General features: G+C 37.8%; 1 protein-coding gene across 1 annotated transcript in view; it reads right to left on the bottom strand.

Moving 5' to 3' along the window:
- The window catches only part of PCLO (piccolo presynaptic cytomatrix protein), a 322,461-nt gene that overhangs the window by 105,682 nt on the left and 194,573 nt on the right, over positions 1-22,206 (bottom strand). Inside the window, exons 10-11 of the mRNA XM_069035466.1 lie at positions 18,300-18,381; positions 5,677-5,802 (exon numbers count right to left, since the gene is read on the bottom strand). Of these exons, the coding sequence (XP_068891567.1) occupies positions 5,677-5,802; positions 18,300-18,381 (208 nt within the window). The remainder of the gene's footprint in view (positions 1-5,676; positions 5,803-18,299; positions 18,382-22,206) is intronic.

Here is a 22,206-nt window from a genome sequence, read left to right as displayed (position 1 = left end):
GTCATTGCCCAGAACTCAGGAAAATCTTTAAAGATTAAACAATTATTCTAATATTCCAACAGCCTCTACCCAGTGTTGCTTATGGCAAATTTGTCTTATTTATACTAGACAACCAAAGTACAGTAAATTGTCTCCCCACACTGGCCATCTCCTCTCTAGTTTTCTCGTTAGCCGTATTTACATTCTTCTCAGAGAAGGAACTGTAGATAGTATAAATACTCTTTTTCTCCAGTTAATGCAGACTGTATGCATGAAGGATTGCTTACACATCATGAACATGTTGGCTGTCTTTCAGCTTCCATTTGCAGCCTTCCCTAGACTCAAAATTGCTACTGAGGGCTCTCATATTTCTTAGTATCTCATATTTCAGTCTCATTTCTGGGTGGTCAGCTGATTAGTGTTTTGTAGTAGACTTTCACCTAACAATGCAGCTTCCCTCTTTATCATCATATATAGCTCCTTATGCCTTTATCATAATTTTCCTTTTGATTAACTGCCTGTTCTGGAAATAATGAAGAGCTGTGCTAACCATACTTGGATGTGTATAGATGAGTCCCACTGAGCCCTGACCTTTTCTTCTCTGCCTTTGCAGAATGTCTCAGTATACATTCTTCCATTATGAAGCCTGGGGATTTGGGATGCTTGAAGTGAACTAGGTCAGAAGCCAAAGTCCACACCATGGGTGACAGCTGCAGAGCATTCTGGTTAAGGCAGGATTCTGTCAGGGCTTCCTGGGTCTGCCTCCTTCTTCTGTGAGCCAAAGGTGGGGAGATAGGCTGCTCTCTGATGGAGGTAATCCAAATAGCTCTTTTCTCCTTTTCCCTATCATATTTTGCTTTGGGTGGAAATCACTTTGCACAGGTCTAGATGCGGCCCTCTTTTGCCAGCATGTGGCTTGGCACACCCTCTTCATCTTGCATGTCAGTTTGGTGCAGAAAGCTGTTTGGTGACAAGCAGTGAACATGTTCTCCCTACTGGCTCCAGATTTGTGAGAAAGTATTCTCACTGACACTGTGGCCATGGTCTGTGGACCAAGAGGTCATAAGCTGTGCCATCCCACGACAGTCCAAAGGAAGGCTCTAAGTCTCAATATGAGGAATGATTCTAGCGTTATTTGGCCCTGTATTAGGGCATTAGAGAGTGTGAGCTGTGCATCAAAAATCTTCTTAAAGAAGAAAATTGTGACAGTTGAGTGTGTAAGAATATGTATGACTTTATAGATGAGGCAAAAAGAAACATGAATAAATAGGGATAAGAGGAAATAGGGAGACCTCAGTTTTATTTCCTGAAGGCATCTGAAAGTTATGAGATTGCAGTTTTCCAAAGATGAAAGAGAGGTCTGGCATTACCAAAGACACACTCACTCAAAATACTCTCGTGAGGGAAACCAGTCATGTGGCCTGGGGAACTTTCAGCACAATTAAAGGCAACCAACCAATTTGGAAAAACTGACCATCTGTTTCTTAGCAGGTGAATCAAAGTCTAAAAGGTACTGAGTACATTTAAGAACTTATTGTCAATATTTAGACTTGGATGCTGAGAACATTGGATGTGCTTTTACCTACTCTTGAAGGCAGGTGGCTCTGAGAGAACCCTCACACTGTTTTCAGGAGCAATGTTTCCTGCATCCTGAGAAGATTAATTATTAATCTAGATCAAAACAAGTGCTGAAGGACTGGACTTAAGGGAGGGCACCACTAACTAAGATGGAACTCTCCAACAACAGTGCATTTTCTCCTCTCTGACCTACTTAACAGCTTTAACAGGTATCACAGTCTTTCAGTATTTGTACATCCATCAGGCAGTTTTTCTTATAATATTATTGAACCCGATTCAGGATGGGGAAGTTTAAAATCTCACTGTATCACAAATATTTTTATTAAATTATAAAACACAAAATTCAACTGAATTAAATTCAATAGCATGTCTCCTTACTAGCATGGACTCTTTATATTCTAATATTTTACAGTGAAGTTCTGTGACTCATAAGTTAGGTGGCATCCCTCCAAATTATGCTAGAAATGTTACATTATTATATTTGCTATAAAAGAGAAACTTGAGGTTCTTTTCAGTGTTTTCAAAATAAGAGGTTTTGTCTTCACTATATATATGATATATGTCTTCACTATGATTTTCCTGTTTTTATGCTTGGGAAGTTATCATTTAAATGGTGCATTATAAAATATTAAAAATATACATGCACACAAAAGGGGCTCAGAACAGATTAACAGAAGTCTGACCAGTGTCAGGGTAGCTGTTGAGTGGAGTATAAGCAAAGGCAGTAAGACCACCACAAATCAAGTTCACCATTAGCTTTTAGACCATGCTAGTTTGCCAGAATTTCAAGAAGACTGGAAAGGCGGGGAGTATCTTCATCTCAGTGAACATCAGATGACCTAACCATTGCAACACAGCTTGTCTGCCTGATTGAAAACTTATAACAAAGACACCTGTTGTTCAACAGTTCCCAGGCTCTCCACTCAGCCTATTGAAATGGTCCAACAAGAAAAGTGGAATGCTGAGGGCATCCGGAAAATTTGTAAGAGTAGGTAACACACATAAACATTTCATTTCTGCTCTTTACTCTCTGTTCTGTTTCTCAAAAATGCTGGCTGAAATGCCACTCACTCAGTAGATTTTCCAGGTGGAATATAACTGAACTGTTTCTGTCAACACAAGGGGGAGCACAGACACATCTATCAAATTGACACAGTCCTTGCACTTGATGAGCTCGGTGGAATGAGTCTTCCACCTCCAGTTTTTGTTACGCCAATGAGTGATGAATCAGAGATATTTTTGACATTTGAAAGCAATTCAAGGTGAGAGAACTGAGAAGACTGGTATTTGCCAGTCAGAACTATAAATAAAATTTTCAGCACTAAGACTCCTCCAAAGCTTTTTAACAGACAAAAATTTTATGTTATTCCCTAAGGATAGGAATGCTATCTGTGTGTCATTTCTTTATATGCAGTCATAGAGAGAGAAGGAAGGAGTTTGTCTTCCTTCACAACCACAATAAATCCATCCTTGTTTCTTATGTTATTAGTAGGATTTTCAGACCTGGCCCAGTGTTTTTAGCATTAGAGGAATTAATTAAGTTGATGGGATTTTTCACAGTGATTCACGTTCTTAGAAAGGCTAATGAGTCAAGATATTAACTTGTAATGACATTAGTATACGTTTACTTGATGACTTGGTATATAGTCTAACTTGTGGTCACATAGCATTTCATCAGGAAAAGTGACTCATGATCACTGCACACACACACAAAAAAAAGTAATTGTATTTACAGATAATGACATAACAAGTTTTCTTTGTGTTTTCTTTCTGTGGTGTGAAAGACAGAAAATAACTTGAAAAATAAAAGAAGGCCAGCCTCTATTTTTAGAGGTAACAATATCAGCCATGTTGGTAAGATTAGCAGCCTGGCTGGATTTACAGAGATCAGTATGGGAATGATTGAAGACCTCCATGAATTTTAGCACTTCTGAAGGGTAGAGGTTAAATGGGAACCAGCCATATTTCCACTAAACCAACCACAACTTACATTGAAGTAGAAAAATATTCTTTGTTGATCTTGACAACCATCTAAAATAACATAAAAAGTAAACTAGATAGAAAGGCAAGACCTAAAGGTAAATGAGAGTGAGAGGAAATGTTTGTCTTGTATATCATAGTCAAAATACATTCTGCAGGAAGAATTTTTTGTCTCTGACAGAACATTTAACACATCAATACTAAAACATATTCTGAGACATTGTGTGGACAAATTCAACAGATCAAATATAGGGATTTTGATGGAGTTGATTTATGCCAACATACCCAAGTCTAGGATACTTTAATATAAAGGTTGGATTAGAAACATCACTGAACATATGATGGGAGAATGAAACAAAGGAATAAATATTTTACTGTCATATTCATCTTCCTATAAAATAGGAATAAGCCTTCAAAATATATTATGTGAACAGATTAAAAAGTAAATTTCTATGTCAGGTTTCTCCTGTAGTTATTGTAAATCCAAGATGTTCTTGATCACTGCTGAAAAGAACCTGTATGGTGAGTAAAGAACACGTCTAAACTTCAATTTCCAGAAAAGTTCCTAGCAAAATCAACCAAAAGACCACAGACAATTCCAAGCTGTAACTGCTCATTTTCTTTCTTGAAATGTCCAGTCTTGGGGAAATGTTGAATAACCACATTTTCCTCTTTCCTTGCTTGGTACTGAAACAATGCATGTGATCTAGCACAGTTATGAAAGACTCGCTTATTTGTATGGAGGGAACCAAAACAAATACTTGCTTCAAAACACACTAAATTAAGGTCAATTCTTTCATCATTCATGCACAAAAAATAGCACTATTCTATCATTTGATGAGTGAGATACTACCCATTAAATATGAATATCAAAATCAAGTCTATAGGCCAAAAAAAAAATATTTCTGTTTATACATAATTTCACTGACATTGGGGTTTGTGTGTTTTGTTTTTTTTTTTTTTTTTGTGTATCATTAAAATATTGGCAAAGAAAGCACCAAGGATGTAAAAAGCTGCAGGGTGAATGCAGGTGACACTGTTTTGTAATACCCACAGCATAATTAAACTATTCCTTGTAAATATATTCTTTAATCAATTTACCCAGTTTTTCTGGGTAGATTCGCAGACATTCTGTCTGCAAAGTGATTTCAATTTAATAATTAATTTTTTTGCATGATTACCTTTCAGAAAACTTATATGAATTGAATTCTGGCAGGGAGAGCTATTTTTCCTACTTATCTTCTTTTGTTATCTTTCCCTGTATACATGCTTTTATTTAAGGAAAAAAATAGTTGAATGAATTAGAAACAAATGTATTCTATTTTTGTCCATGGGCAGACTGACATTTCAGGTGCATACAGATATGCAAAAGGGAACTAGAAAATTGCTATAAAAAGAGAAAGTTATAAAAAGATGGTGGCATTCATATCATCACAGAAATAAATTATTAGACAGAATGATCACATTGCAATAATCCTAGAAAATGTATTGATAATGAAGTGAAATTCATTCCATCTAGCTTTGGTTGGCTAAAGGATGACGTGAAGTTTAATGCAGTTTTCTTAAAGCCAATTAAGTGAGGAAGACTCTTTTCAATTCTTGAAGCAGAAGTCTACATTAGATGAAATTATTGTTTTTCTGTGGATACCTCTTTTTCTCTGTTGCCTGTTGGGGCAGGTTGGATGGTTACTTTAAACTGGAAAACTGACATTAGGTATGACTTTAGGGAACTAAGAAAAAAGGTTAGTGCATGTATCTGGGAGACAACTGGGTATGTTTTACCTGTGCAACTAAGAAATTTCAAACATGGATACCTAGGTGATCAAGACAGGTTAAAGATCTTCAAAACAGCATGTCCATGATACAAGCTGATGATACATGACCATGCAGACAGCATGTTGGCACATATCAATGAAGACATGCCATAATAATGCTCATCATGGCAAATCTCTTTGGCCACAGAAGTCATAAAATTACTTTCTATCAAGCCTTTTCTGCTTTAAGTATTGTGGAGGTTCAGACCTCTATCCTTGCACAAGATTGCATCCATTGTGCAAGAGACAAATGTGTGTTACAAATAATTCTAACAAACTCCCAGCCGTCCCGCGGCTCCATTTTTTAATAATGCATTTATCTTACCTTCTATAAGCTTCCCCGTCTGCTCTGCATTGCCCCCAGGCAAGATCTTGGCAATGTAAGCTCCAATTTCCCCACTGCTGCCTGGAATTTCTTTCCCACCTACAACTCGGATTCCCAGTCCATTGCCTGTGATCAAAAGAAAGCAAAAACTTTAAACAGAGATCAAGCAATGAATAATTCACTGGAAGGAAAGGAAGAGAACAAGTAATCAGAGGTTACTGAAAATGTCCCAAATAACTTCTGGCTGTGATTGTAAGATCAGGGTTATCTGCACTCAAATCTGTTGGTCTTCTAAAGACTTAACTTTGAGAAGATCTTCTTGAACAGCTACTGTATGACTAACATAACACAAACAACTGAGTCACTAAAAATTACATTGAAGCTAATCCTATCTTCTTCTGGCAATCTACTTGCAGTATTAATAAATTGAATTAAATTGCTAGAAATCCACGTGAAGTGTGGATTCAAAGGAAAGTTTTATCATATGCCTACAACATGCATGCAATTTAGCTGAGAAATTATAATAGTTGAGCTCTTAGAATCACACAATTATGGATACATTGACAGAGATCCTCAAGCTTGCTCTTTTGCACAGCAAAGCATGTACATTTACATGAGTCTGTACTTGGCAGATGTTACTATTTTTCTTAAATATTTGCTTTTAATTGACATCTTTTACATCGAAGGATGTGCAAATTAAGAATTGGAAAAGCATAAAATAATTCTGTGTAAAGTATCATTAAATCACATATTTTCTCCCTTTTGAAAAAGTACAGAGATAAAAACATTGTTACCACTCATTATTTTAGCTGGAGAGAAGCAGATCACTAACCTCCCTTATGTACAAAATAATGAGAGTAAAATATAGTCTCATAAAGCTAATCTTATGCATTGCCATTTTTTCATGCTATCTTGCTTTTTTTAAAAAAAAAACCCAACTTCCTATACTAGTGAAACAATTTTTTTCTTTGAAGAAAATTCCATATGAGATGATTCACTCTTTGATCTGGGAATACAAAGGCTGATTTACCCACCTTTACTGTAATGTCTAAATAATTATTTTTCAATTCATTAATTTCATAAGCCAAACCTGCTGCGTGATTAGACTAATCAGCTGTAGGAAAGTCACCACACCACCTCTTTGCAAAGCTTTATCTTTTTAGATTAAGGCCTTTCCTCATAATGCTATTAGTGTTTTGTAAGTCAGCCCTGAGTTTGTCTCAGAAGCAAGATTACCACATTGTGTTTCTGACCAAAGAAGTTTCCACTAGTTTTTCTATCCCAGTTTAGCTAAATGTATATCCTTTTTGACTCAGCCTTCCTCATAATTAGACATTTTCCAAATATATTTTTTTGAGGAGAATGGTTTTTCAGTTTAATTGGAACAAACTGCATTAATATTTCAGGTTAATTACCTTATTTCACTGCAAATTTGAAATTTTCTACTGGCAAAGTTTATTTTTCATAACACGGTAGGGAAAGCAAAACCCCCGTTCTATGGATTAGTCTAAATGTCCTTTAAAAAATTAGAAAACACAGTTTTTAAAAAGTACCTCATTGCATAAAGTGAATGTGTACACGTATAAAAGCATTTAAATGTAAGTCCATTCTGAGGACTTAGAAATTCATGTGGGCTGCTCTGCACAGAGAACTTCTGATCAAGCAGTATGGAAAGAGTCATTAATATTTTTATAGATCTGAAGCTCACAAGTGGGAACTATTAAGTTCAGTAAATCCAATAAACAACTATTTTTAGTATACAGCACACACAAACAAGGACACTATCTTACTCTTAACTCACACAGTCAACACGTGGAATTTTTAATATATCTGTAGGATTGGCTGCTTTTCATCAGAGGGGAGGAACTCCTTGGAGTCAGGGTTTTATCATGATACACAGTACTAGAATCTCTACCTCTCATAGCTTATTTGTGACAGAATGGCAGAGAAGTGGTTTGCCACATAAATGAATCTACACTTGATTTCAGAGGCATTCACATGGATACCTATGTTAGGGAACAGAAAACCTTGGCTGGCATATTTGTTAAGTTTTTGCAGGGTTTTTTCCGTATTACTGCTAATAAAATATTTTCCATGCTAATATATGAAGAATTTTATTCCTAGACACTTTGAAAGGGCTTTTAGTTTTATGCTTGCAGGTTTTAGAGCCAAATGTGTGACTGACATAATGTGTTAAGCAGAGGTATGCTTGCTAAGGGACAATCACAGGAATTGGTGAGTGCGTGTATATGTGTGTTTGCTGGAAAAACACTACTAGAAAAATATTTAAATCCCAATTTAAATTTAAATTAAGGTTAACTACAAAACATTCATTCCTGATAGTCAGAATGAATGAGCTACTCTTCGCCCAATGAGCTCTAAGTGCTCTGTTCTGGCTGATAAAGAAATATTGCTTGGGTCTTGCTGTATTTTCTCATGTAAAGATGGGATTTCAAGCCTATTTATACTTTATCTATTGAAAATATTGAGCTTACTACTTCTGTTTGGAATGACATTGCCCAGTTTATAACCTTGAATGCAGATAGTTTAAAAATACCCATCATATGTTTTCTCAGATCTCTTTTCCCCTTGTTTTTGTTGGATTTTTTTTTTTTTTTCAGTTTTTGAGTCTTAATTTCCATCTCTCAGGCTATTTTAATATAACCAGACATTCATCTTTCTTATTAAGTTTTCAGATTAATGAACTACTGTTTTCTTTAGAAGACACAGGACCAGTTAACCATCAGAAAGCAAATCACTGTGATTTGAATAAGAGAGGGCACCTTTCTGAATTATGAGTATTGATTTCCGTGGAAAATATCTTCAGGAAAACATCTCTTCAAAGAGAATTTTACACATCTAAGATGCAATCCTTTTTAGGGTGCTTCAAAGCGAGAAGACGGGTAATTAATTAAAACTGTTTTTACTGATCTCCCAAGGCTGTAATCCTACTCTCCCATCTAGTCTTAACTAAAGCTTTAAGATGGAGCATGCTAAGCTAAAAAAAACCCCCAAAACCCTACCCCCCCCAAAACCAAATATAATAAAAGATATAATAATATAATAAAAGATATAATAAAATACATAATGCTAAACTTTGACAAGGTTGATAATGCAACTAAATTGCTTTTATAATTTGATAAACAAACAAAAAAATGGATACTAAATCATTACAGTTAGCTTGTAAGCCACTGATTTATACAGCTGAACATATGAACAATCTGACTTTGAAGTTTTAGGTCGCCTGCCCAGTGGCTGACAGGAAGGTGCTGGATGCAGTTTTTCTGGATTTTACTATGCCTTTTGATGCTGGCTCTTGCAGCATCCTTATGGATGAGCTGTCCAGCTGTGGGATGAGTGGGTTCACACCGTTCTTGCGGAAGAACTGGCTGAAGGGCAGAGCTGAAAGGGTTGTAGTGAATGGAATGACATCTGGCTGGGGACTGGACACCAGCAGTGTTCCTCAGGGATCAATTCTAAGGCCAGGTTTGTTCAATGTGTGTCAAAAGTCTGGACGCAGGAGTTGAATGCACCATTAGCACATCTGCTCATGACAAAAACCGGGAAGTGCTGTTGACTCTCTTGATGAACAAAAGGCCTTTCAGAGGAATCTGGGTAGATTGGATCATTGGGCTATGATTAATGGATGAAATTTAACAGGTGGAAATGCTGGATCCTGTACCTATGACACTGGGCACAAGTATAAGTGGGGAGAGCAATGTCTGTAAACCAGAGAGGGATCTGGGGGTGCTGGTCAGCAGCAGTTTGATGTGAGCCAGCAGTGTCAGCTAAGGGGACAAACCCTGTCCTGGGTGGCATCAAATGCAGCATCACCAGCCAGTGAAGAAAGGTGATTGTCCTGCTGTGTTCAGCATTGGAGCAGCCTCACCTTGAGTACCATGTACAGGTCTGGGCCCCACGATTTGAGGATTGTCAAGGTCCTTGAATGTGTCCAAAGGAGGGCAACAATGCTGGTGAAAGGGCTGGAAGGAATGTTCTGTGAGGAGTGTCTGAGGACTTTGGGTTTGTCAGGTTTGGAGAAAAGGCTGTGAGAGGCAACCTCACTGCTCTCTACAGCTTCCCAAGGCGGGGAAGTGGAGAGGGAACTGCTGCGTTCTATCGCTGGTATCCAGTAATAGAACTTGTGGGAATAATTCAAAGCTGAACCAGGGGAGGTTCAGACTGAGAAGGTGGTCAAAGACTGGAACAGGCTTCCTTGAAAGGTGGTCAAAGCCTGTCAGGGTTTAAGAGGCTTTTGAACAATGCCTTCAACTGCATGCTTTTATTTTTTGTTTCACCCTTAATTGGTCAGTAGCTGGACTATAAGATTTTTGTTATTTGTCTGAAATACTGTATTTTGTATTGCATTCTATTCTACTCTATTCTATTCTATTCTAGCAAAGATTTCAAGTGGTTAATAACTGCAGAGTTATTTTTGTGAGAAATCCATACTTGAAGGAAAAATATTGAATGGTCTTTTCTGAATTTTAGCAATTAACCAACTTTGTGACTTTCAAAGGGACATTTCACTTGTCATTTCATACCCTTCTACACACCACACACTGTTTCACTGATACATATTCATTATATGTATACATATAATGTATACATATATGTATACATAATGTATACATTTTACACATATATACACATATAAAAATTACATATGATCAGTAACCAACAACCTGACACTACTAAATTCTGTCACTGGTAACCTGGCAAGCATCACTGTAAATGTGTTTTCAAAATTTATCACTCTTTTCTCCTTATTTCCACCATGAGGTACTTTCTGTTCCTTTAGATTTATTTATCCTGAACTTCTGTAGCTTGATATGTCTCAGACACTATGAAATCCTATCTCCTTGTATACTTCATTGTGTCACAGTAGCAACAAGCAGAAAGACTGTAATTTACTTTGCTGGAATATGCTGACTATAACCTGAGCTCTGCAATTACAGTTTAGTCTTTTTTGTCCCTTATGGAGATAATAAAGATCAGACTGTTGCCAATCTATTGCTGCTGCTCTCAGGTCACAGGGAAGATCATGGATTCTTACCATCTTTTCACTGCTTTGCTGAGCAGCTCCATTATAGCCATTAGAGTATAAACAGCCTAGACTTCCTGGAACTATTTCATCATCAAAGCAATTACTAGACTTGCCCTTCCAAAAAAACGCTGATAACCCTTACAGAAGGTAAAGGTTAAAGGAAAGAAAGAAAAAAAGAGCAGAGAAAAACTGAACAACTCAAGGCCCAGGAGGCTTTTGCTGGTGTTGGTGATCCTGATTTTAAACAAAAGTGAAAATTAATTTTCCAGGGGTGTTTTTGCTCATGAAAGTAAATAGTATTCCAGCAGCAAAGGCAGGGATTGATTATGTTTAGTCATCATATAGGTCCTATGCAGCAGCAACAACTTCAACACATGCAGGAGAATGCTGCCATGTGACCCAGAAGCTCTGTGCAAACACTGTTCATGTGTTAACTCAAGCAAATATTTCCTCTGGGCTTATTTTTGAAAGTATGAAACCATTTGTCTGTCGAATTATATGAGCAAGGAAAGAAAAGAAGCAACTAGAATGTACAACAGATTTTCAGTAATCACACATGCATTTGTGTGAATTGGCATAGGAAACTGTAAGTATGAGCGTCAGCAGCAATCTTACTTTTGTCACAGTTAGAAATAGAGCTATATGAATATTTAATAGACTTTTAGGTGACCAAAGTTTTAAGAAAGATATTTTAAAAAATGCTACTGATTTAAATTTTTAAGAGCCTTAAAGTATACCCTTCAAGATGGTAGCTGAAACTCACTATTTCTGCAAACCTATGGTCATTTTAACACCTTGGAATATTGTGTGCTTTGAAGTTGAAACTATACAGAAGTAAAATGGGAAAAAATGAAATGGGCTTAAATGCAGGGCTACAACACCTATCTCTGAGTAGTTTGAAATGGGAGATATGCTTAAATCTCAAAATAGAGATTATGTGTTGTGTTTCGGATCCAGGAGCCAATGCACAGACTTGTCCAAATATGTTTTTCATCACTTTTTAATAATATAAAAAATCCCCCAAAACAGAACAAAACCAGAATGGCAAATTATGGTAAGGAAGCACAAAGGTGATCTTTTTTTGGGCAGGGAGGTCCAATGGTAGAAAATGCACAGGGAGAAAGCATTAAACTGAGACATTAGGCACGAAAGATTTTGGAAAGTGCCAATGTACCATGTTATAGCAATGAGAACATATCCATCAAATCAAACAATATGAAGCCTTTCAATGCTATTTGGCTGTAAATGGAGACAGAACATACCTTTCTCCTGTGTTCATTTACTAGACATTATCTTGTCATTCCTCCTCCAGCCTTATCTAGACCAGACATATGCTGGGTGCTGGTAGGCCCCTATCTGCTGGAACAATTTTACACCCTGTTCCATTGTCTGTATGGAACAGAAGGCTCAAACACAGCAAAAAACATCAATGACTTCTCTTGGACTGGTCAGAGTTAAAACTACCATGAAGAAATGCAAGCTATATATTTAGACAATGTAGTTGTGATAAAGCAATCTCTAAAGTCTGGAGAATAGAGATAAAGGAAACATGACAAAGCAAACAAAACCAAGTTAACACAGGAACTTGAAAAACAGCAGGAAAAATAATGTATATAATAAAATCCAGCCTAAATTTTTATTTGCATTGTTATTCTTATGCAATTCTCGGGAATACATAATATGATGACCCATATCAGAGGTTGGTTGTCTATATAGGTACATTTTCAAGATTGTCCTCAGGAGAATTGTTTTGGTGCTTCTAAAAAAATTAGCTTAAATGAAGTTGTTTCCTAGAAACATGATTGTACCTACTCAGCTATTGCATTTCTTGGCCATTGGTAATTAAGGCATAAAACACACATGAAGTCAAATCATGAGCTGATGAAATTCAGATATATTGCAGTTGTTTTAATAGCACAGCATTGATTTATATCAGCTGCAAATCTGTTTCATGCTGATTTGCACACTGGTTATCATCCTGAAGGATTATAAAGTGTTTTATGAGTTAGCATCTTGTAGCATTTATTACATCTACTTGAAAGTAAGATAAAGGTCTCTTCTTTTTGGATGACCTGTCACATCAGAACCTGTGCTGTCATCTGTGGTAGACTGCAGCTTTAAATCTATAAAATCCCTTGCAGGCACTGAGTTTCATCTGTGTTTACTGATAGACACCAGTGGCTCGATAGATGCCACTGACTGACAGCTGAACCTCCACGGAAATCCGGGGGCCTGACTGAACTCTAACATTCAGCGTTGCAGTGATCTGTTTCTGCAGCCTTTTCTGCATGACAGCTATGAAAGCAAATTGCACCTTTATAGCCAGCAGACATATTGCCCTCTCTCAATTACCTCCACTCAAGATCTTCAACAAATGTTCATATACTGAAAAATGCATAAACAACCGAGTTGCCAAAAAGATTTCATGGAAAATATTTTAAATACACACACCAATGGTTTCCAAATTAAAATAATCTGGAGACAAGAAACATAAATATGGAATATATGGTCTGTATCTCTACAAACTGTTTCTAACACACAAAAGAATTTGTTTGGTTTTTTGTTTGGTTTTATTTAGAAAGTTCAGTGGTACTGAGTTCTTTCTAAAATTGATATTAAGACAAAACCAGACATCTCTCTTTCCTTTTATTTCCAGTCCTATCCTCATTTACTACTGTGTGACTTCCCAGGAAAATCTCTGATGTAGCCTGGCTGTAACAGCTCAGTCCCTTTCTGTTTATGGGTTTTAACTTCTGTGCCATGTCTCTGCTAAGGAGTGAGTGTTTGAGGGAATGATGGCCATTAATTAGGGATTAAGTCCTTCCCCAGTGACAAGGGAATGCTAGAGGAGGGTATTGCTTTTTTGTGCAAAGTATTATCTCAGTTCTTCACAACATTAAATGAAAGAAGCAGGATAAGTAATCCTCTAAGAATATGAGGACAGGAGGTGGGTTCCAGTTCTCACTCTCTGACTTCTCACATTGAACACTGGCTGTGACTATATTTAACATGGTTTTAATTGAATAGTAATCACATATTCATTGCACTTTAGTATTTTGCTGTAAGAACTAATTTTGCTGAACTTGCAGGTGAAATAATCCTAAATATATAGGGTTGTTTATTTAGAGACCAACTATAGCAGTGAGGTCTTGATACAGGAAGACTCTCTGAATTCCCTTCCTCTCTATCTGTGCACGAGCTGGCACACTGCAGAAGTGTAGTGTTGTTTGCAGGAATTAGCAATCCTTACGGAGAGTCTGAGGCATGTCTGACGTGTGTACAGCATTACAGCTACCCTGTCATTCTCCTGGCAGTTTCACTGACATCACTGCTGATGTGGAGATTAGGGATGCAGTCTTCTTCCCACCATCTAATTCATTTCTTTACTCCACTACAAAGTTTGCAGATTTTTCTGAATCGTTCCTCTGCCTCTTTCTTTTTTTTCTTTTTTCTTTTTTTTTTCACCAGAATTGAAGAAGATGTTCACAGACAGTCTGGCTGCTCAAAGGTACATTTTTTTTCCTGGAAACACAATACATGCCTCCTTTAAAAAAGGAAGAATTACTTCTGACTCAGCCTATGTGAGGTAAAGGAGTAAAAATTACCTTTAACTAAGTTCACTCATTGTACCTACAGACGTACTAAGATGTGTCTGCCTTGTTGGATTTCCCCCCCGAGTGTGTCTAAACAGCTTCCTGATCAGGAATAACGCAATGAAAGTTATCTTTGCAACATTTCCAAAGGTATTGCCAGTGCTTTCATTACCTTCAATAGCCATATCCTTAATTCACTTTTTCAAATATAACAATGGTGTGATAACAAACAGAAGAGAAAATTCTGGTAGTATAAAACAGCACTTATGCTGCTCTGCTAAAGGATCCAAAAGGAACAAGGAACTCTCAGTGAAAACAATTAGTTTCTGGAGTGTTAAACACTGCTGTATTATCATTCACTGATCACTGCTGTCATTGCTTTGGCACCTCAGCATAACCATGATGACAATTCTTTTTTTTTTTTTTTTTTTTTTTTTTTTTTTTTTTTTTTTTAATTGCAAATTATTAATCAGTCTTTGCAGAGTAAATTCTTGGAAATTTCTTCACACCTCTCAGCATTGTCTGAGGAGGGACACTGCATATCTTGAAAAGTAGATCTGTTTGCTCTAGATTATGGCGTATAATAAAGAAACAAGAGCCTTCAAGAGAGAGGCCAGTGAGCAAGTATACATTTATTTTTCATTCAACACTGCTATTCTCTTGCCATCACAATTCTGGCTCTGTTCCTCAATCCTTAACCACCTCATTCACATGCCAAAATTCACATTATATGCTTCTGTGTGCAAAATTATGCCAGATTATGTAAGAGGCATCAAAGGCATCTGTACCTCAGAGTCAGCTTTCATTAACCAGGAAAGCAAATAAAGCAAATGCATGTGCACATAATATGTAATGAAAAAGTCTGAATTTTAAAATATTTGGGACTACTCTTATTATTGATATTTAGAGTGTGACAATTTTTGGATTCATAACAGGCAGTAATTTCTACTGTGGTAAGATTGTCATGAGACCTGTGGAATTCAATTATAGTGGTGCTATTAGGATGAAATTCAAGTTTGTCCTACAGTTACAGCTGCTGTGGTAACTTGGTTATCTGGGCTGACCCAGCACACTGAATCATTAAATGCCAGGCTGGCCCAAGAACTCCAGTGAGATGAGATAATGGGCTGAAGCACTAGCCAGTTTCCCAGCAAAGCAGCTGGTCAACAGTTACAGGAATTCTCCAAGTGGGAGTTGTGTACAGTTTGGGACAGTTCCCTACGTAACTCTTGCTGTGCACACCCCAGATCAGATACATTAATTGTATACTGAAGATGTGTTCATTCATTCCCTGAGAGGAGAACCTGTCAGTCTCAGGCACCTTCCCAGGCATCTCCTGCTGCAGAACTCACCAAACTGCACATAGGTAATTTAAAACATCAGTAGAAACTCTTGCATGTGCAGAAATGATCACACAGGAGAGGCTTTTGTGCACAGCCAAGACAGAGGATGTTTTGTACACACTGTGAGGAAATAGGAGACAGTAGATGGTGCATATGCTGCCGTGGTCACCCAGGACCACAGGCCAGCTGGTTTATAAGAATCCAGCAACACAAAAGTTCAACTGAAGATGCTACTGAAAGGGTGGTTTTAACAGTGACTGTCTGTTCTCTTGGAAAGATCTGACTCCCCACGTGAGCTTTACTGATGGTTGTGGTTTTTAACATACACTTTTCCTGTGTTTATGCAACAAGTATAAAGGCCAAAAAAATGAGTCAACACCTCATTTTGGTACTTTCCATAAGAAAGAAGGGCAGAGAGAAAGGGAGACCAGAAAGAGACAAAGGGAAGAAATAAAAACAAAGAGAAAGAAACCAGACAATGAAGCAATCAAACATGGAATCTTGATGAATATCCAAAACTCTTGTACTGAGATAGCTGTGATGGTATAAAAGTATTTATTGTTTAATTTACCAAAATTTAAAGTAACTTTTGCTGCATAATAGACTTCTATGTCTTCCTCTGGTTAATAGTCATTGTCTGGTTAATACACATAGATGCTTACTATTAGTTTGCAGATAATGTTAAATTTAATTTTTTTAAAACCATGTGTGTATCTCTGGGAGAGGTCATTTGAAAAGCTGAAGGCTAAGCATAAAGCACTGCACATTTGAAGAGAGTTTTCATGTACTTAAATCATTCAGACATTTGAGAGAAGGGAAGGAAGGGAGGTACATAGTCAAGGAGTTATGGTACTTCAAAGACATATAAGGAATGAAAACTACAACCAATTCTGTTTCAGGGCCACCCTATTCTACCTTTGGCTCTTTTCTGTACAATTTGCATTTAAGCCTGTAAATATTTGTAGAGAAATCTATGTGTACATCATGCAGAAATATGTCTGTGCAGGTCTCCAAGCATGTATCAAAACACAAAAGTATGACTGCAGTTTGTAGACAGAGCCAAGCTTGCTTTCTCCAATGAGAATTTAAGCACAATATTATATAGCTATAGCAGTGAGCAATCCCAGTGTGGCTATATAACCTTAGCAGGACCCTGAGTAAATTTTTGATCCTATGTGACCTTATTTGTGCAGGGCATTAGTAAATGAGATGCCTTTTGCCCATCACTGCTCACAAGGCGTTTTCCCTGATACACGATGTGTAGCTGTGATTGCCAGCATGAGAGGTAGTTGAGAGCTTGGAATAGGCATTTCCCACTGTGTGAGGGTAAGTAACTTTACATAGGAACACTAAATCATGAGCTTTACAGTTGTGTGGTTACAATTCCACTTATTTTTGAGTAAGAGAGCAGCTTGGATCACAGCATTACTCATCAGCCTGCAGGGCAAAGATCGCTACAAGGATGCCAAGGAGTTCCTATGGACAGGGAGGGCCTGGAGCAGCACAGGCTGACACATAGCAGAGCTGGCAGCTTCTTTCAGACTGTGCTGTGTGGGTGGAGGGGTCTTTCTGCAGCCTGAAATCATCAGTGGGTGTTACACTGACTAACAAGAAAATACCTCATAATACATACAGAACATTCATTTAACACCCTAAATATGAGGTGGATACCGAGGATGGAAATTATCAAGACTTTACTGCCAGAAACCCTGTGAAAACAGTATTTAGCAATTTAAGTAAGTTCATGCCACTTTCTACTTAATGCTTGAGGGAACACCAGGGTTGGCAGTTGGTAATTACTTCTGTGCAGAAACAGAATTTGACACACACAGTTAGAATTTCTTAAGCAAATTAAAAGAAAGTCTGATGGTTTCACGACAAACTGCTGAAAGCATCTACCTCTGAAAGAACAAAAACAGTGTATTAAAAGAACTTTGAGCTCCATATCAATATTAGATGTTAGAAAGAGTGCAATTCCAAAAGCTCAGACAGACAGTCCTTACCTGTGCCAGGTGCTGTAACTGGCAGCCTTTTACAGTTTGATACACGAAAATATCACACAGTGTTCCAGCTCTCAGCCTGGGAGGTGAATGAATATCACCTCTGCCACTTTCATCTCTTTGGCAAGCAGACTCTGACTTACATGAACATTTGTGTCAGTATTAGGGAAAAAGAGAATAAATCTGAAGTCCTGTGATAAATGTCTCCATATGAAGATATCACAGAAAAATGGGACCTGATTGTTCTGCTAACCCCCTCTGTGGGGGGGGGTAGAGTTCCAGGACAGAAAGAATAAAATTCTCATTTCTGTACATATTGAACACCTACACAAGCTTATTTTATAAGAACTCATGCAGAGAATATAGAGTTACATAAAAGGCAACAGCAAAACAGACTGTTCATATGGATAATAAAACAGATTTTCCTCTCTTTTTAACATCAGTATAGCTTATATATCTTGAACAGATGTCGTGACCTTTTTTATGCACTGCTGCTTTCTGTTATAGCCAATGAGCAAGATTTAAAATGACCACTGAATTTCCTGCTGCATAGACACAGGAACTATTTTTAATACTGGAAATCTTTTGTACAATTCATGCTAATCAAATTAATTATCATGTCTGGTAGAGAGTTTTTTACCTGAAACTGTGTGGTCCTTTGGGTCTCTCAGTAGTTTGAGCCTTGTATGAGGAAAAATGTATTGCAGGGGCTTCCCATTTATCTAAGGAACACAAATATGAATGTCATAAAAAGATAAACCAACAATTGCATCAATAATTTCAGACAGTTGAAACAGAAACAAGCTAACAAGCTTGTTTCATCCAGGGAAATATCACAAGTTCATAATTAAAAAAATTCCCCAAGTTTGAAGACATTGGTCAGACTGCAAATTCCTTCTGCGGGGTAATGAATATTTGCTTCCATAACTCCAGATTAATTTTGAACATAGCTTTAGTTCTGATTTTTCCTAATGACTAGAAGGTGCTCCCTTTCTTCTGTAGTTTCTTTTAACCTTAACCCTCTATTCAAGCAATGATTAAGATAAGAATGAAATGAAACATAATTCCTGGGGTTTTTTATAAAATTATTTTCTTAGGCACCTAAACAAAATGTTAGTTTAATGTGTTACCATCCATGAGTTACAGCTTTAGTTTCAGCAAAATCACATGGTTCAATGTACCTCTTGTCTTCAAATTCCAAAAGCCATTTGAAAGATATAGGGAGAGATAACATCAGAAAGACCCAAAATAAAACCTGCAGGACTACATTCTGTATGAAAATGCACAACATTTACCTGGAGGGATCCTAGACCTTGTCAAAGCTGAGAGCAATGCACCCTACGACAGACTCTAAAGAGCCAGTTTTCCTTTTGAAAAGACCCCATTTGCCCCATGGTTTGGGCATACGAGGGGCCAAGCTGCAGGAAATGACCCACCTGCCAGGGATGATCGTCCCAAGCCCACACCAAAATGCTTCTGCAGAGTGTTGGTTGCAATACTCCCCTCACAGCCTTTACAGCCCCCCTTTGCCTGCAGTTTTGGTCTTTAGGTATCAAAGCTGAACCCATCACTTCTCTGCCTCTGACATGTCGGTTCCAAGCCTGGGCACTGCACCCAGACTGAGAGGAGGGAGCATGACTGTGCTTGCTTCAGGATGGGACTTTAGGAAGCAGCCTCAAGGAGCCAAGGGGACAATACTATTCAGCATGGCAATGCAGCAGCCTGAGTGTATCAGCAGCCTGTTGCCAAGAGTTTATTACTATTATTTATATTTAAGTAGTATTTAAAGGGATTAAGCTCCTCCTGAGCCAAGCACTTCAAACCTAGTTTCTGCCCTGAAGAGTTTATGAAGGTAATGGATAGAACACATAAATGATGGGAAGGGAAACAGAGAAGTCAAGGGACTTGCTTAATTCAATCTCACAGTAAGCAGAAGAGTTTATACATCTGTTGTCGTAATTCCATTTCTTATCCAGTGAATGATGCTGTATCTAGAAGGCTCAAATCCTCCCATAACACAGTGAGAGTAATATTGACTGTAATTAATGTTAGACATGAAGAAGATCATGGATTTGGTGGTGGACAAGTACTCCAGAATAAATCAGAACATGAGATCAGGCAGATGTTTGATTTTATCATGGGATTTTGTCAGAACATAGAGTCTAATATTACCAGAAGTGAATAAAGTTCCATGAGGCTTCCACACTTATTAATGGATAGGGAAAGTGTTATATTTTTCATGACACTGTCAGAAATTCAGCAAGTTTTATATAACACTAAAAGTGATACATTTGTCACATGTAGCTTACACAAAATTGTAAAAAATCTGAAAGAACGCATCTAATTTTATTTTGAATTAAATAAAAAAATGAAATATTGCCATTTACAAGAAGCGTATGAACACATTTGAGTAGACCCTTAGCTGGGATCCATTTTGGTGGGAGCAATTCAATTTAACTGAGGAACACTGCAGCTCTTAAAATTCCATTCATATTATTTTACTTGCTCTATCTTCTTTCATTTTTTTAATAAATGACAATCCAAGAATATTCAATTCCATATTGTACATGACTGCTGAAAAATACATCTGAAAATATAGACTTTCTCCTTCTTTAGCCTATTACTTCTTTATTACTTTCACTTCTGGAATTTTATGAGAAGAATAAATCTTTGTGATTCATATAGGTCTGAATAAAACCATTGAAGTTTATTAGCATCCAGGGTAGTATATTATTCTTTTATTGTTGGTGGGAATCAGTAATTAAATGGAATATGTCATTAGACTTTTTCTTTCAGACCAGTGTATTTCTGAAAGTGGCAGAATAAATAGGAAAAAACAGTGGTTGCTGTAAATAGATAATACCGAGAACAGTTATACTGGTCTTGATGTTTTGCTTTAACCATTAGTGAGCATATTTATCTGAAATTTACTACAATATTTGAACACCCGTAATACACAAATTATTCTGAAATTTATCTGAAAATTTATCTAAAAATTTACTAGAATATTTGAAAACCTGTAGAACAGGTTTTATTTTGTGTTTCCAATTGTTCACATCTTCTAACTTCTAACCACTAAAGTTGGTTTCCCTTCACCTGAATATATTCCAGGAGTCCCTTCTAGCTGACTCTTCCCCCAGTTTCCCCAGTGAAGACAGAGAGGGACCCCACTGAAGCCACACAACCACAACAGTGTAAATACAAACTGGTGCAGATGGGCCATCCTTCCACTTCATGGCTGGAGAACATGTAAGTCCCCAAGCGCAGATTTAGGTCACAGGGCAAAAGTGACTTGATCCCACTTATTTGCTACAAACCCCAGAGATTTCTGCCATCTGTTCCTGTCATGAAGATCCTTCCTCACCTCTTTGGGAGCATTCAGTACACTTGACTTGTAGTTCAGCACTGGCATATCATCCTCTTCCTCAGGAAATGTAAGCCCTGTTCATGTGTTTCATGTTATTAGTCAGCTCAAAGGCCCTCCAAAAATGCAACGAATAGCAAATAATTGTGCTGAGATTTTCTAAGACTGTTACAGAAGATCAGTTTAAAAATGCACTTCGTTTTCCGCCTGCCATCTGTCCTGGGGTGGCGTTATGGAGCCGCTTTATTCCTTAACCATCCGTTCAATGCCCAAGGATGCTGTTTCTTTAAGATGGACCCGGGGGTGGGGCCACAGGACCGAGTGTGGGGCGGTTGAACGGCGGAGCCCAATGGCTCAGGGGCTCCAGGGCTCGGCGGGGCTCAGGAGGGAGTGCGCCAGGAGCGCTGTGCTGGATTTTTGGGTTTCTTTTGTGTTCCAGCTAGCTGGGAAAAGGCTCTGTTGGTTTTTCTTGTTCTTTTTTCCCTTCCCTCCCCTTGCCTCACTGCCCCCCAGGTCCATCTTAAAGAAACAGCGTCCTTGGGCATTAAGCGGACGGTTAAGGAATAAAGCGGATTCATAACATCGCCCCAGGACAGTCGTCTTTAAGCGTTTTGTCTGATAAAGAAACAATAGGGAAGGCTCGTAAAAGGGAATGTTATAAGGTAAAGAGGATAATCAAGAAGAATAAATTTCTCTAGTGCTATATTTTAGAAATAAAATTAATGAAGTGTATTTCAGTATTTCAGTCCATAGCCACACCTATAACGTATCAACTGGTCTTTGGATCAGATCACCAAAGTCATGGTAGTTCCTGGTTTTAAATGTTGCTGCATCTCCCCTTTCACCAGTGTTAGCCTCTGATAAGGTGACTCTCAGCAGCTACACTTGGCTGTTGTCCTCCGGGATAATACCATTTTCAAGGGAAACTACCTGAGGCAGGTATCCAGGAACAAGATGGTAGATGCTCAAGGTGGTGGGTTAGGCAGTATCCATCCTAATTTCTGAATACCACAGGTATTTGCACGAGCACACAAGGCCTGTGCAAGCTGGCACCAAGAATTTCTCCAGCTGTGGTAATTCTGCCCCTTTGAACTGCTACATCCCCTCTGTGCAGAGCACAAGTGTCAAGTTCTCTAGAAATCCTCAAGATGGAAAGTTCTTTCTAAGGATAGATCCCCGGTGA

Source organism: Aphelocoma coerulescens, chromosome 1A (assembly GCF_041296385.1).
Source record: "Aphelocoma coerulescens isolate FSJ_1873_10779 chromosome 1A, UR_Acoe_1.0, whole genome shotgun sequence".
NCBI classification, from domain to species: Eukaryota; Metazoa; Chordata; class Aves; order Passeriformes; family Corvidae; genus Aphelocoma; species Aphelocoma coerulescens.
This window is presented reverse-complemented; position numbering and strand designations above follow the sequence as displayed.